This window comes from Cupressus sempervirens, chromosome 10 (genome assembly GCF_028749045.1).
Source record: "Cupressus sempervirens isolate cs-2001-9-10 chromosome 10, ASM2874904v1, whole genome shotgun sequence".
NCBI classification, from domain to species: Eukaryota; Viridiplantae; Streptophyta; class Pinopsida; order Cupressales; family Cupressaceae; genus Cupressus; species Cupressus sempervirens.
In genome coordinates this window covers 341,710,624-341,727,786 of record NC_143127.1, presented here as the reverse complement: position 1 = coordinate 341,727,786, position 17,163 = coordinate 341,710,624, and the positions used below count along the sequence as shown (strand labels likewise).

At 28.7% G+C, this 17,163-nt stretch overlaps 1 protein-coding gene across 1 annotated transcript in view; it reads right to left on the bottom strand.

Moving 5' to 3' along the window:
• The window catches only part of LOC149533983 (MADS-box transcription factor 22-like), a 166,067-nt gene extending 150,777 nt beyond the window's left edge, over positions 1-15,290 (bottom strand). The window contains exons 1-3 of the mRNA XM_089805002.1: positions 14,685-15,290; positions 13,910-14,107; positions 843-897 (exon numbers count right to left, since the gene is read on the bottom strand). Coding sequence (XP_089661128.1) covers positions 843-897; positions 13,910-14,091 — 237 coding nt within the window. The 5' untranslated portion in view covers positions 14,092-14,107; positions 14,685-15,290. The remainder of the gene's footprint in view (positions 1-842; positions 898-13,909; positions 14,108-14,684) is intronic.
• Between the last annotated feature and the right edge of the window lie 1,873 nt (positions 15,291-17,163).

Here is a 17,163-nt window from a genome sequence, read left to right as displayed (position 1 = left end):
TCTTACATATACATTTTTCAATATATGTGTTTGACATTGATCAAGAAGTCTTGATTTGCATTCTATGATAATGAAGACAACTATTTCATTTGTCTTATAGTTGCACGATTGAATAAATTTCATCCACTCATTGAGTTTTTTAGTGTTTCCCTTTTAAAATACCTTCTTTTACAAATATAATACCAATTAGTCTGGTATTATTAATTTGTTCAATCAAAGGATAATAATGTCCTCTCGACGCTACATTTTTTCAACAAGGATAACATTCAATAAAGTAATATATAGAAGATAATTACAAAAGAAAAGCTCCATGTAAGATTTGACACACTAAATTTCAAGACAATAATATAGAAAAAAGATATAAAACTAGACATAAAAATGACTAAGAACACATCAATAGCCCCAATATAACCAACCCAATTCTAAGAATTTTTTTAAAATGGTATCATCATCTTATGCAATAACTTAAGAAAATATTACTAACAAATATTAGTGGGATAATATTTTCTTGAAATAGAAGCATAGTTTGTTCATAATTAGAGTCATTTTGATCCCTATATTGTAGCTAGTAACAAGAACGTATGATAGTATCATCACAATATCATGTTTATTTAGGGGTAGACATAAATAAATGAAACTCACACTTAAAGAAAATATTAATAGATATATGCATGGATTCTATATTTTACTATTTGATTGTGTGTTCTATTTTTATTGAATATGAATTTTTTCGAATGATTTTTCTCAATAACTTTAATGATACTTTGTAAAGATAATAAGCATTCACTATTAGAGTAAATGATTTCTTATGAATATGCCAAAAAAATGTAGTGAAAATTTACCTCAAGTATAATTCCAGCAAAGATTTCAGAATACTTCCTCAAGATTCTCTTCATGCTTTAGAAAACAAGAAATGTTAAATTAATAATTAAAAAATTAATTATATATTTTAGAAAAAATATACATATTGATTTTTTTAGTTAGTTTCTAAATACAAAAGGTACACAAATTCTAGCGTTAAAGACTATCATTTAAAATATAATTGATATTTATTATTATAAGAAGAGAATTTATAAAAGCATCAAAAAATCTGAAAACTTTATATTATAAAACTCAATGCACCAATAGTTAAGTTTGAACTTACAATAGTTTTAATCAGTAGACATGTCAAATAATATATACTTAATAAAATTATAACAAGAAAATTAATATTAGTGATCTACTTATTTTATTTTGTTGTGATAGTTTATCAAAATAACATGTCAATAAGTGGCATACTCTTGTTTCATTTTTTGTTCATGATTTAATCCTTATCCATATTTATTTATCTTACATTTATTTAAAAATATTTAGTAATTATTTATCATTATTATTGCCTCACTTGCATGTACTTCCTATTGGAATAATAACCACAACATCTATTTATTCAATTAACAAGGTTCTAAGATTACTTCATTCACTTAGCTAAATGTATGGATTGTTTCATGTAATCAAGTTAAGCTAATAATAGGTTAAGTTATCTCAATAATTATGATTGTAAAAACTAGCACGTGCTAACTATATTGTGCATTAAATTTGTATCTAGGGTTTCATTCACCCTTTCATAAGGATTTATTCTCTAATTTGTGGCAAATCTTTTGTACAATCAATACAAAACCCTTAGGTTGTATTTAGAAAATTATTCTTGCTTCATCCTTCTTGACAAGAAGTATGCATACAAATGATTCATCCACATTCGTGATGGATCTAACTCTAAGATAATTGCTTATGCATATTAGGTTCAAACAAAAGTTTCCCTTGTGCTTGCATCATCCTAAATCCTACTACTTGACTAATAATTTATCAAAATAAGAGTAGCTAAATTTTTAGTTCAATTTTCTTAAAGGTGCAAAATCTAGGATAAAATCCAAGTGTCAAGAAAGAGTTTAGCTATTGAGGAGAGAAATGAACTCCACTATTGTATTAAAATATCCAAAATTCCTAAAATTTCCTTTCTAAATGCAAAAATAAGATACTAACAACTTATAAGAAAAATAACTAGGAAATTTTATCCTTTATCCATTTTATACATTCTTCCAAAAATCCAAACTTTTGAGGACAATGAAAAATTGTTAACCAAATAATACACTTCAAAAGTGTAGCTCAGTTATCATGTTTTCTTCTCTAGTTTTATAACCTGTATGAATGCTTTCATGAGTCACTATGATCCCATTGGCTATTGTTCTGCTATAAGGTATTACACAATTATTTTGGTCTAATGGTGTATATTTTTTGGTATGAGGGCTAGGAATGTATAATTTAGGGATCCCAACATCCTTGTCTTTGATTATATTTGTCCACTTCTTTATGAATATCAAATCTAGTTATTCTCCGACTGTTTGGAAAGAAACCTACAATAAATTCATCCAAATGTGATCATTTGTTTGGCTAAAATTATAAAATGACTTTATTTACCTCTTTTATCAAAAGTTCTTTTCTCACTTTTCAATTTTTTTTCTCACTATTTATTAATGCTATTATAGTATGTAAGATACTTTTGTAATAATCCTAATAAAAGGTAATCCCCTTAATAATACAAATACATAATAGAAATAGATAAATAATAACAAGTTGGAAGAACAAAAGGTTGGCTTCTTATTATATCCAAAAGTATAGATTCAAAAATTTTAAAAATAAAATATGCAAAGCCACATGGTAGTTTGTCTTAACATATTCTATAAGCCAAAGCCAACACCAACATCCTAGAATTGCCATGGGCAACCCTACATGCCTTGTTTATTTAGGCAATTTTCCACTACCCAAGAATGTTCTAGAAATTTAACCGTAGAACCTAAGGCAAGCCTAATTCTTTTTATATTTATTACAATAAAGAAGGCCACACAAATTTTATAATGAAAAAGAAATTTTGAAGAAATTTAAGTTTTGCCCATTTCAGGTGGTGCGGCTTCCGAAGACCATAACTCATTGATGGTTTCTCTGATTGACTATTATGACCCATTTTTGGAAATGCCATGACCTAATATACAACAAATAAGGTGTAAAATATCTAATCATCCAAGATTTAACCCCTTTTTGAAGTCTCTAAAGCCTTGAAAACTAAATTCAAAGCTTTTTATACCTTGTTGCCAATACCAAAAAAATTCATTAACTTCAAAAAAAGACTTGATATTGCAATGAAACTTTATTAGAAAGATGATATATCTAAAATGAACTTCCAATGATGAAATCAAAACACTCTAAGCTCAAATGACTAACTTAGTAAAAATAGAAATCATCCATAAATAGTAACTCTACACTAAGATAACCCTTATTGAAGGACAAATTAGAAATTTTATTTGGTTGATATAAGATTTCCCTTCACACAAGATACTCCTACATTAGACACCCAGGGTAATTTGAGATGTGACCTTATCACATCACATGTGTTTAGAGCAAAACCAAGAGAATTAACCTACTCCCTTGTCAACAATGATGAATCTTAAACAAGTCATCCTTTTCATTTGATTGAATACTCTTTATAACTCATGTTCCTTATGTTTCTACCAACATGACTATCAAGATTCCTTGAATCTCCTTTTTAGTTGGAGTAATTGCTAGAATACTCCATTGTGCTTCTATGACCTTATCTTCAATACCTATCTCCTTTTTAGTTGGAGTAATTGCTAGAATACTCCATTGTGCTTATATGACCTTATCTTCAATACCTCCTTCATGATACTTTGTCAGATCTAAAATATTAAATAGTTATGAAATATTCAAATTCACTAGGCAACTCTACTTCATAGATACTTCTTGAATCATGCTTCTTCAGTATCTTGCATGGTCCAAAATTCTTCATCTTTAACTTATTATATGTTCCAACTAGATATCACTCATTTCTCAAACAAACTATGACTTCATCTCCTATCAGCAATTTCTAATGCCTCATTTTCTCATCGTCCTTACCCTTATAATTTGTATAACTTTAGTAATATGATTCCTCAATTCCTCACATAATTTATTTCAGTCTTCTACTAAATCTTTAACTCTGACACTACTTGTCTTTCCTTAGTCCATTTTCTCAATTTAGAAGCACTTCTAGGACAACTTCCATATACTATCTAAAATGGTGATTTACCAATGCTTCTATTAACAAAATTATTATATGAATTTTTTTCCTTTGCTAAAATCAAATCCCATCCTTTTGGTTTATCTCCAAACAAACATCACAACCAATTTCACAAACTCCTATTCACTACTTCTGTCTATCCATTAGTTTGTGGGTGATGTGATGAGCTAAACTTTAAATTTGTCTTAATATAAAACTATGCTCTTTAGTAGACCATGAAGTCTTACCACTTCTCTCAAAAATAATTCTACTACATGAACAACACCATTATTCTTCTTCCGCAAAATGAAATGTACCATATTTGAAAACTAAGTCCTCGGTAAACGTCCAACAAAAAAGTCCATATTGATATCCTCTCATTGCTTCTCACATATAGGTAATGGCTTCTATAATCATGTAACCTGCTTGACTCCTTTTTCCATCTGACATACTCTACAAATTTGTATGAATTTTGTAGCATCGTGTTGTAATTGTAGATAGTAAAAATTTTCATTACCCACAAAAATTGTTTTATCATGTCCAAAGTATCCATTCTTTCCTTTATGATTATCCCTCATAGAACTCCTTAGAATGCACTATTGAATTCCTCTAAATAACATATCATCCTACATGATTAAATTCAACCATGTGGTTCTATCAGAGTAATAAGTTTTGTACAAGATGTCCAAGCTTTATTAAAATCAAGAAACTTTCAATACAAAATCTTGAGTTTATTAAACCCAACAACCTCACTCTACATATCTTTTAGCCGAATCTATCTCCTGCTAAGAGCATCAATAACCCTATTAGAATTTGCACTCCTATCTTCCAAAAAGTGTATACCTCTTCAAAAGCCTAACTCATTTCAAATGTCATTAATTCAAGTTTCCTTGGCTATTCAAGTATTGCAAAGCTTGATGATCAATATATAAAACAAACTCCTTAGGAAAATATAATATCTCCAATTCTTCAATGCCTAAACTATAGCATGAAACTCCTAATCATATATTTCCTTTTGCATCATTCAACTTCTCTTTGAAGTAGGCAATAAGTTTACCTTCTTGGCTCAAAATAAATCTGATTGCATTATCAATGGCATCACAATGTACTTGAAATACCTTATTAAAATTTGGAAGTGTCAAAATAGGTTGTTCTATAAATTTTCATTTCAACAACCTCGAGGGATGAAAACATAACATTTCGAGCTCAAACAACCAACTTATAAAAATAGTAGGCCTCCAGAAATAGTAACTTTCCATTGAGAAAACCATTATTGAAAGACGAATAAAAAATATTGTTTTGGGTGATTCAAGATTTCCCTTCACCCAAGATGCTCCTACATTAGGTCCCACTTGTCTATGCTTTCTTTGTTTATGTAATAATCCTTTTCTGAAAGAAAATTGAACAGATAAATAATAAGATTAAATATAAAAATAAATTAATATAATATAACACTCCTATTTCAAGGCCTTAAAGATATATAATAGAAAAAAATTAAATTAAAGATTTAAATCTATTGACAACAAATCGTGCTCTTATCTATGCTTGAGGAAAAGTGTTGATAGTGCCAATTAGATGAAGAAGGAAGACAATAATCAACATGATGAACTTTAGGAAGTAGGGATATAGGAGCATTATCAATTATGGGTGGAGGGAAATCATCAAGGGAATTAGCAATTGCTTGGAGATTGATAAGATCAATGTATTTCTATCACAAGATCTTTAGAAAGTTGAGAAGGGTTAGCCAGTGGAACAAAACTTAAACCATCTTTATGAAATTTTTGAGAAGGATTAATAGAAATTGTAATACCTTTCTCATTAATATCTAGTCCTAAAGTTTTGTAGCATTATTGAGTGGTGATAGAATAGCTTACATTATAAGTAGTTTATACTGTAGAAGGAATAGATGATTCATCTTGTATGAGCATGCATGGTATAAGGGGGAATAGTAGAAGGAATATTATCTTTCAAAATAATAGTATTCCCATCCTTGAAAGGTGAAGGAAAAGAAATGTTACCAAAAGATCTAGAAGAAAAATCATCTATACAATTTCTAAAATTTGGATCATGGATAATATTTTGGAGATGATTAATTTTTTGAGGATTATTAGGAGTTTGAGCTTAACTAAGAAGGATAAAGTTAAGAGGATTGACAACAATCTCATTTATAGATACCCTTATGTAATCTATATATTCCATGCATTTAGTTCAAATATGCATCAAGAAGATACATGAAATGTTGATAATAATCTTGAAACATTCCTTGTAGAGAAGTTTACACCTTCATATTTAGATCTACTTTGTATCCCCCTTGTTTGGTTACATTGTATAAGTATTAAAATCTTATTTGCATCTTCACATTGTTTTGTTACATTCCTTTTTGAGCCCTAGTTGCATACTTTTAATCATGAAACTCTCTAAAATAGAGTATTGTGTAATCACTAATATAATCAACTTTATTATTTCTTCTCTCCACTAAACCCATGAGGTACATTATAGTTTATTTCATTTCATTATGTTTATATATCTTTATGATATTCTTGCATATAACATAATGAGGACAACTAATGCAATACTAATATACAAAGAGGATCCAATTAAAAAATTGAATTGCAATGAAGACACAAAAGAGATCACAACTAGAATATCCAAATGTCCACTCAAAAGGTATAACACATAAAAGAAACGAGTTCACCAAAATGTATAAGGTGAACCTATACACAATGATGAAATATGTGATACAAGAGAGATCTAACTCGATGTGTATAATGTAACCAAGTAGATCTAACACTAAAATTAGAATGAAAATGTAAGAACCTAGATACACCAAAATGTATGAGACACGATGACGATCAATAGTAGACAACCATTTGAAACGTAGATTAGAAGGGGTCAAAAACATTATAACCTCTTTGGAATAAACCTAATTATCACAGCTCAATTAGAGGAAGGGGTGCTAATGCAAGATGTAGTGACAATAATATGTATTATTCTAAGGCCCTCTCTATCTATGTAAGAATGCAGGGACAAAAATGTGATATAAATGAAAGGAAATTCAAATGTATATTTATGCAATAATAAATAACAAGATAGTAGATATAGTGTATCAAAGTAAGTTATATGAAGGAAGGGGAAAGAAGATGGAATCACATTGAGGGTTAGTAGATGAAGCAACTTCATATTTGTAGAAACCTTGTCAAACTATACTAAAACTAGAAATTAAATAGAATATGAAAACCTAATAGATTGAAATTCGTATTGTGAAAATTTGAATGTCAAAGGAATAGGTCAAACATGAAGTTTCCTATACTAGCATAGGTCAATATTGAGGCAACCTATACCCATAATAAACAAATCTAGAGGTCTTGGTACTATACTTGTAACTCCACTTTTAGATCTACAAATCTAGATCTAAAACTCTATGAATCTACACTTGCACACCAAATAGTAGGGGAAATTCTTGGAGGTTGGAGGGTTTCCTTGTTCAAGCCCCTATTTAGGAATTAACCTTGAATTGAAATAAAAGAAATGCTATAATTCAATAGAGATTAAACCTTAGTGCAACATATCATACCATGTAAATATAATTTTCTTTAGTATGTGATCAAGTATGTTTATATAATAGATTTCACTCAACACAAAATCCCAAAAGGAAATCATGTAAGACAATAAAACCTATAGTAAATGCTAATAAATCACCTCAAATATTAAATAGAAATAGAAGAAGAAATCTTAGATGTATGAATGTAGATCTCCTCCCTTCATGGCCAATTTTTACATCTCCAATGAAGAAAGAAGAAAGATCTATAGAGGGAAATGCATTCTTGTGTATTGTAATTGTGATTTTTGAATAGAGGAAGCCTCCTTTAATAGGGATTTTGGGGTTAATTTTTGTAAGGGTCAACTATACTAGGGGAGTATAGCGAAATGCCCTTTACTAGGCATCTAAATTTACCAAAATTAACTCCCCAAGGTATAAGTCACCCCATGTATAATATATACAAGGATTGATTAATTATGAGGTAAATAATGTGTGATTCGAGGAAAATTTAAAATTTTGAGGAAAAAGGAAAAAATGAGAGAGAAAATCAAGTGTAAAGGCTTTTGACTCTTCCATGGAGATCTCCCAACCCATGTTTTTGTTTCCTCCATTATCTTATGTTATTGATTCATTATCAACTTGATTAGCTTTATTAATTATGAATAGTGTTGAATCCTTTACTTCTTATGCAAAAAGTTGTGGTTAGGCTTCTGATCAGTAGAATCTTCTTTACCAACTTTTATTCTTCTCCTTCTTTATATTGGCCTATTTGAGGGCTTTCAATATCATTTTAATTCTCTTTTTCTTTTTTGTAGCATTCCAACGATTAGCATCCTTTTGAACCATGTTTAGATCACAAGATTAGACAATCTTCCCCTATAATTGACTAATACATAATATCAAATTATGAGTGTAGTTTAATTGGTTTGGAGACTAATAGAAATCGTAGTACCTCTATATATATCCTATCACACATCTCATATTTTTGATCATCCAATTGCTCATATGCTTTAACAAATTTTCTAATTTTATCCCCTATAATTTTTAACACACTGTTCTTCCAATACTCTATGGATAAGAATTACATTATGATCCATAATGTAACAATATCTATGGCTTTGTTCAACAAGTTAAAATAGGAGCTAAATCCTATATAAATAGTCCCTATTCATCCATCAAGTGGGGTGCCAAGAGTACATCTTTCTTCTTTATATCCATTGACCATAATTCTACCACAAAAAATCCACTAGGTAAAGATTTTGTCCTAGTAAGAGATCCCTAGTTTCTTTCACACCATCTTTATATTTTGGTCTAATGGTGGCCATCCTCCATCACATTTAATGGAGGCACTTCACTTTTTATGATTCTACTATTCAAATATAAGATTCTGAAGTAGGGTTTTTTTAATACCTTTTTTTTTTTTGGGCTACTTTCCATTGACTATCTCCATGGCTCCTCCTATTGAGAGTTGCCTTAGTATTCAAGTTTCTTTTCTATTGTTGCACCCTCAAAATCCTGCTTTGAAAAGCTTGTCTATAGTAGTGCTTGTCTTCAAAGTGAAAAGGTTTTTGGAAACACTAGTTCCATTCATCTCTTGCAATATTCTTTAACAAATATTGATTCCATTTATTTGGATCTTATATTTTTTCATGAAATTATATCTCCAAAAGATTTTTTATTCCTATCTAGAACAATCTTGCCTATCAATTACTTCTTGATCAATATGTTACTCTCCCTTCAAAAGGGCTTGTTATAAAAATTGTTCATTCCTACCCCTTCTAGTTTTAAATCTACCTCTACTCTAAAACTTTGATTGACAACTTAGTACAAGAACCTAATTTGCATTCTAGAATTTTTAATATGTTTCATATCTTGCCTATAGATATGGGAACAATACTCTCTCAAATTTTGATGCCCACTCCTTGACTTATAAATTCCTTCTTTGGTCCTTTGTTTTCTTGTAATGCCAATAACTATTATTTGGTATGCCTCTCTTGGCCCACTAATCTATGGGTACTAATAAAATTTATCCCTCATCAGTACTATGGTTCCCTTAATTACACTTGTGGTCATGCCATTGTTTTATATTACTTCACATATATTTTAAACATATTTTTAATCATTACTATGTCAATTCACATAAATGAATCATTGTACGAGGGAAATAGGTTATAAATGGTTATAATAAAATAGTTTACTGAGTAACAATAAGAATACTATAAATAAATGATGAAAATATTCATAATAATTCCCAATATAAATAAGTACATAAGAACAACCCTAAGTTCATTAACAATACTCTTTAGTATCTTTGATATGCCTTTTGGTAAAAATTATACCATTAGAAGAATTTATTTATTATTATCATGAAATAGCTACATTGTATTTATTGCAAGCATATTATTGTATACCAAATACTTCCATCAATTTTACCCTCATTCCAAGTTAATCATGAATTAAATTAAGACACCTTTGAACAAAGTTGACCTATTATTTAGAATCTAAAAAAATTATGAGATGCCTCATTTATTTTCTGAAGCTTTTGCTTGGAAATATAGTGACATAAAAATAATTCACACTACCATGTAAGCACATCATATTTATACTCAATCAAATAAAACAATCCAATTTAGGTATGATAAATTCAACCCTTAGAGAGCTAACAAAATCAAGAGAAAACACTCGAGAGGGTAAGATTTGTGTATCCAACATTTGGCTAATAATTTGACTTTACCACTAGTAAATTTTTCAAAATTAAGATTAAAAAAGATAATATCTATTTTAGCTATTGATAGTTAAAGGTTACTACCTTAAATGTTATTTTCATCAACCATATTTTATGCAAAACATTTCTCCTTTTTAGTTGGATTTAGTGGCTACTATCAAGTTAGAGTAGAACCAAATGATTTGGATAATTTAACCATATTTACATGCTTATGGAGTGTAATTTTAGTTATGTATTGTAGCAACAAATATTGAAAAAGAGCACTTCTAAAAATATTTATGAGATCATGTCATGATTATGTTTAGTTCTATATAGATTAATTCATAATAGATAAAGAAAATAATGTTTGAAGAGGATCCATAATGACTAGATTAATTCCTCATAAAATGTGGAGAATAGTAAATTATTTTTGATCCATAATATTTTTTTCATTATGATTTAGTATGGTATAATCTAGGAGATTATATAGATCACAGAATAAAAATTAAGTATATCTATAAGAGATTAACATTATCAATAAGTTATAACATCAAGATTTTATATTTTGATAAATATTATTTCTTAGATAGAAAAATAATAGTAGTCATCTAGTAGAATAAAAACAATGATGGAGTCAAATATAAGAGGACTAGGAACCTTTTTTTTTAATGTACAAATGGAACCATAATACAATACAGAATCAAATTAAAGAAAGTCAAATAATTATTTTTTAAAGAAAGTGAAGCAACCCATTAGCTTATCAAGTTTGAGGTGAAAATAATAATTCTTCAGAATGTAGTAGTAAAATTAATAATAATTTTTGGTAAAGAAAAATATTTCTTTTAAACATATATAAATTACAAGCTTACTAAGTTTATATGACCATGGATGAATTCACAAATCAAAATCTAAAGGAATCAAAATTCTTCTATGTCTATGACATGTCTTCCACCTCTAATAACTCATATTCAAACTTAAAAGAATCATATATGAAAATAGTGAAAAATTAAAACAAAAATAAATTTCTACTAAACGTCTTTAAGACTTTCTTTGTCAAAATCTAAAGATAATATTTTCCTATTGTTTAATAGGGCTAAGGTTGGATTAAGGGATAATTTAGAAATAGCCAAAGATATTGACCTCATTGGCAATCCTAACATTGTTACAGTACACTAATTTGTTTTAACAAATCAAATTCTTAGGGAGATCTATACTGCTTCTATAGAAAAAAAAAAGAAAAAAAAGAAAAGAAAAAAAGAAGAAGAAGATAAGATGATCTCTAATATTTTCAGAAAAAGGAAAAATCAATCACAAACATAAATTCTTTGAATTTTATATGAAAATCACAAAAGAAATTAAAAATGTGTTAATATTGTTAAATTTTAGTTATTTCAAAATCTTCCAACGTTTCTTAATATCTTTGAATCATATTATAGTAATTTTATTTTTCAAGGACTATAGCTTATGATTGATTAGAGTAATAGTAACATGTCTTCACCATTGTGGTGAAGGATATCATAATGCAATAAGATACCTCAAGCAAATAATGTGGATGATAAAATAGATCCAAAATTAAAACATTAAAGTCTAGATAAAAAAATCCATATCTAGAAAAGAATTACAGATGTTCTTAATTATTTTTTATTTTTAATAGTTTTGAAAATTATTAAGAATGACATTATATTTGCGCTATTTTCATTTTTATTAATTATATTTCTAATAAGGTTTTTAATAAAGATTGTATACTTGCCTCCATTTTAAAGACGTGCATAATCTCATAACAAACTTCCCATTTTTCTTATAAGAAAAATATTTTTGATAATATTAACTCGCAGTTGTATATTTTTGTGTAGGTGTTTGATAATAAAATTAATTTTTAAAATACAATCTTATGCGAACAAATTAGACTATTAATAAATTTCAATTTAAATAACATAATATTTACTAAACTCTTTTAAATAGATTAATCAATATTATTTATTTAAGTTCAGTTTATCAAATATGAAACAAAAAAAACTATTTTAAAAATTCCATAAAAATCATCTTTAACATAAAAATATTTTATTGATTAAATAAATTATAAAAACTAAAAAACAATATCTAAAGAAAAGACTAAACTAATATTAAAAATAAAAAATAAAATAAAAAAAACCTAAATCAATTTTAAAATTCAAAAGTTTAGATACAAATCTAGAGGTCACAAGTAATTATTTTTCAAATAAATTGGAAAATAAAAATAATAGTTAAAAGTAAAGATTTAAAATAGAGTCTTATGTGAACAGATTAGATTATTAATAATTTTTAATTTAAATAACATAATATTTAATAAAATATTTTAAATAGATTAATAAATATTATTTATATAAATTCAATTTATCAAATATGAAAAATTAATCATTTTTAAAAATCCCATTAAAATTTTATTATGAAAAATTAATAAGAAAAAAAAATAAGAAGCAATGTCTCTAACAAATATATATTCTATTTACTAAATAAATTATTGAAACTAAAAAGCAATATTTAAAGAAAAAATTAAACTAATATAAAAATATAAATTTAAATAATTAAAAAATTTATATTTAAATTTAAATCAATTTTAAAAATAAATAAAGATGTGGAGATCACAAGTGAATATTTTTCTAAAAAATGAACAATAGTTAAAAGTGGAGATAACAATTAATAAATATCAAAACAAGAGTAAAAAATGGAGTTAGATAAAAATGATGGATAAATAATTAATGGAAAGACGAATTACCAAAATGAAAACTTTTCTAGCCATCTTACAACTTCTCCTACCAACTACAACTTTTCCATCAAAAAATCAATTTTGGAAACATAAAATAATAATTTAGCTTTTCCTATATTCTTTACTTTATGTGAATTTCTTGACCTCATTATTTCTAGTATTACAAATATTTTCAACATAGTTCTATATGAATAGGCAATTTGTTAACCTTTTGTTGTTTTAATAATTCAAATGTCTTAAAAATAAAATCTCAAAAATATATATTTTTCTTTCTAGATTTCTTTATTTTAAAAATTATTTTGAAACAATTTAAAATCGAGATCTTCATGCTCAAAGAGTGCAACTTTTGAGAAAATATTTTCAAAAAATATAAATTTATAATTATTAATAAATAAATTTTTATATAAATAAAAATAGAATCACTTAAACTAAATATAGTAAAATAAGTAAATATAGTAAAATAAATTTAAGTATTCACACTAAAACAATTTAAATACAAAAAGAATAATTTTAAAAGTTGAATAACTATTAGATACACTTTGGTTTCATAACATAATATAGCTTACTGTTAACACGCTTAAAAATTAAACAAAATTTGTAAAAACCAACTCCAAAACTCTTCTCGATAATTTTCTAAACAGTTGACATTCCAAAACCTCTAATTTTAGAAGCAGAAAAAAGACTTGCGTTGTACAGCTTTCAACGTGTTCAAATATTTAGGAAACTGCCTTGTCACGAATTCGCTGTTCCTATTAACTTTCCGAAACTAGATCCTCTAAAAACTCTAGATTTTTTCCTAAATAAATAAAATCAGGGACGAGAAAATGGTACCTGGTATTGGAGTACTCGAAGAGCTGCCCTGATGCAGAAAAAACGATGAGCGCTATCTCCGCGTCGCAGAGAATAGAGAGCTCCTTCGCCTTTTTTATCAACCCCTTCCTCCGCTTCGAGAAACTTACATGCCTCGCTGCGGCTTTCTCTATTTTCTTTAGTTCTATTCTTTCTCTGCCCATTGTAAACCTCAAATACCTGCAAAAGGATTTTTCAAATTATACAAATATTTGCAAAACAACGACTTAAATGCTTTGTTTGTGAAGTTTTTCTGTGAAATTACAACAAATATTTGCAAAGATTTTTAGAAATTATACACTTTCAAATAACTTTTAAAATTATGCTAATATTTTTCAATGAAATTCTTGAATTACACAAATATTTGCTAAGAGCTTTTGAAATTACGAATATATTTACAGAGAGCTTTAGAAATCGCACAAATATTTGCAAAACAAGCAGAATATAACGATTCCCTTGCTGAAATTCAGGAAAATCAAGAAAATGTTGATACCGGCGACTGAGCCGAGCTCTGCCTATGACCTCGAACCTCTCAAATGCAGTCTTACGTATTCAATCAAAAATAAGATGCTATTTTCGGTATCTTCTTGAGATCTTTCACAATTATACCAATAATTTCGAAGATCTTTTGAAGTTATACAAATATTTTCGAAGAATATTTAAAATACGCAAATATTTGCAGAAATTACACAAATATTTGAAGAGAGCTTTCAAAATCGTACAAATATTTGCGAAACAAGCTGAGCTTAGCGATTACCTTGCAAAAATACAGGCGCTCTCGCAATGACCTCAAACCTTTCAAATGCAGCCTTACGTATTCAAGCAAAGATAAGATGCTATTTTCGCAGTGTAGAATCCGAAAAATAGAATTCCGGATTTGCCTGAAGTTGCCGCAATTTTCTTTCGGAAATGTTGTGCGGCAAGATGGCCCCTGGCCAGATGAAAAGCCATTTTGAGCTCTGCAAATACAGAATCGAGAGCAAGTCGTCCGGATCGAATCTTCACCACCCACGTTTGGCATTGTACAGTTTCCATTAATGGACGAGAAGAGAATATGCGGGGAAGGTTGTACGTTAAGAGTTGTTGCCGGTGTACCCTAAAAGTCAAGTTCCTTCATAATTAATGGCTGCGCAAAATCGCAGTCGATAAAACTTTCACTGACGGCTGTGTTATCTCTCTCTCACCAGTCACAGTCAGTCAGTGTTCCATCACATTCAAAGCGGCTGTATGCAATGAATCTGAGCGCTTCCAGTGACCGGAAGACCACAAAATATGTATTGCTTCAAGTGGTCCCAGGAACTTATTACGTGTTTAACTGATGTCGGCAGGGGCTACTTTCCAAAAAGATCAAAAGATAATTATTGCTATTTACCTTTTTGGGTTTGATAAATATAAGTGTACGGATGCTTGAAATTTGATAATATATGGAAATTGTTTTTATTTATCATCAGAAGAATATAAAATTAAAAAATTATTATTAAGCCAATAGGTAAAGTTATGTATTCTAAATTAATATTAACTAGCATATCTAAAAATTTAATTAATTTTTTTGTAAAATAGCTTGAGAAGTATGTAATTTCAAAAGAATTAATATAAATTTAGTAAATATTGTATTCAAATGAACACAAAAATTTCATGAATAAACTATTGTATTTATTTTTATATATACTATGTCTTGATATTAATATATAAGAGTTTTATGAGATTGGAAAATTCACAAATCAAATTTAGACAACAATTTATGTCACCATGTACAGATTTTTGAAATACCATATTCCATAAAAATCATATCATAGTAATAAAAAAATGCATATTTCTATTTTGTTTTTCTGACATGTACATGAATGTCAAATTTTTTTCAAAATGGAAAATGTTTATATTGAAGATTGTTGCTACTGTAGAAAACCTCTCGGCTTAATAAATAAATAGTGTAAGTTTTTAAAAAAGTAATAAAGTATTTAGAAAATAATTTTTATAAAAAAGTAATATTAAATTTTTAAACAATTATTAATTTTATAGAAAGAGGGAGTAAAGAAAGAGAAATTTGCAAGTGTACTATCATATAATTTGGTTGGTTCACAATAAATTTTTATGGGTGTTAGGTGGCAACCTAGGAACATAAAGGATCCAGTGTGTAGTTAATTGGTGGGATGGGCAATTAGGTGGTAAAATTGTAAAATTTGTTGAAGATACTACTAACAATAGAATAGAATTGGAGGCTTTAGTGGAAGTGTGAAACAAATTCTATTGTTTTGGAAGCATTAGATAGCAGCCAAAAAAGAATGGGGGGTTGACCCCAAGTAACAAATAGGTTGAACAATCAGCCAGAGGTAACCTCCCAATTGTCCATCCTATGCCATTTTTAAACTTCAAAAAATAAAATATGTCCACAACATGATTAATAGTACTATCGTACCTTAGACTAATATCCATAAAAGACTGTAAGATGTACCAACAACTACTATACAAAATGGTGATCTTAATCCACATAATCTTAAAAGCTAAGACTCCGTGGGGTATCAAGTTCAAAGTACTACGCATAAAAAAATTAGACATACAAAACACCAAAACCAGGGTTAATTGCTGTCTTCTTGCCCTTGCTTATCATCCTTTTCCTCATTAACATCCCTGACCGCATCCTCCCCCTCACCCTTAACCTCTTTGTCTAAGATGGTTTTTAGCCAATCCTTCACCAAAAAGCCATAGATGGATTGGATGGTCTCAGTAGCTTTGCCCAGATCCTTCTCCTCCTCCTTAGATTACATGAAGTATAAGGTTGTGGTTGTGGAGTGCATGACCTTGGTGCAAAACTCCACCAACATTTCAAATTGTTGGAAGATGCCGATTTGATTATCAACTAGGTCCTTTATAGAATGTTCCAAGCTTTCCAGTTTGGCCTTACTATGGTTGTGCTTCCCTTTCTTCCTAGTGTCTTTTTTAAGTTCTTTCCTAGGGGAAGTGATGTCTTCCCCCCACTTCTAGCTGGAGTAGCCTCCAAGGTGTCAAAGATATGGGAAGGGCTGAGAGGGCTGGGGGCAAATTGAGGTAATCTCTTCTTTCTTGCAGCTTTGACATCACCGTCAGAAGACTCAAATGTAGAATCTTTTTTTTTTTTGTGGGGGGCGAGGGGGGGGGGGGGGGGGGGACTTGAATTTATCTAGCTAGAGGCTCTTATTGGCTCTCTTGGTGCTCTGTGTCCCCTTCTTAGTATCTAAACCCTTCTTAGGATCCGAGTC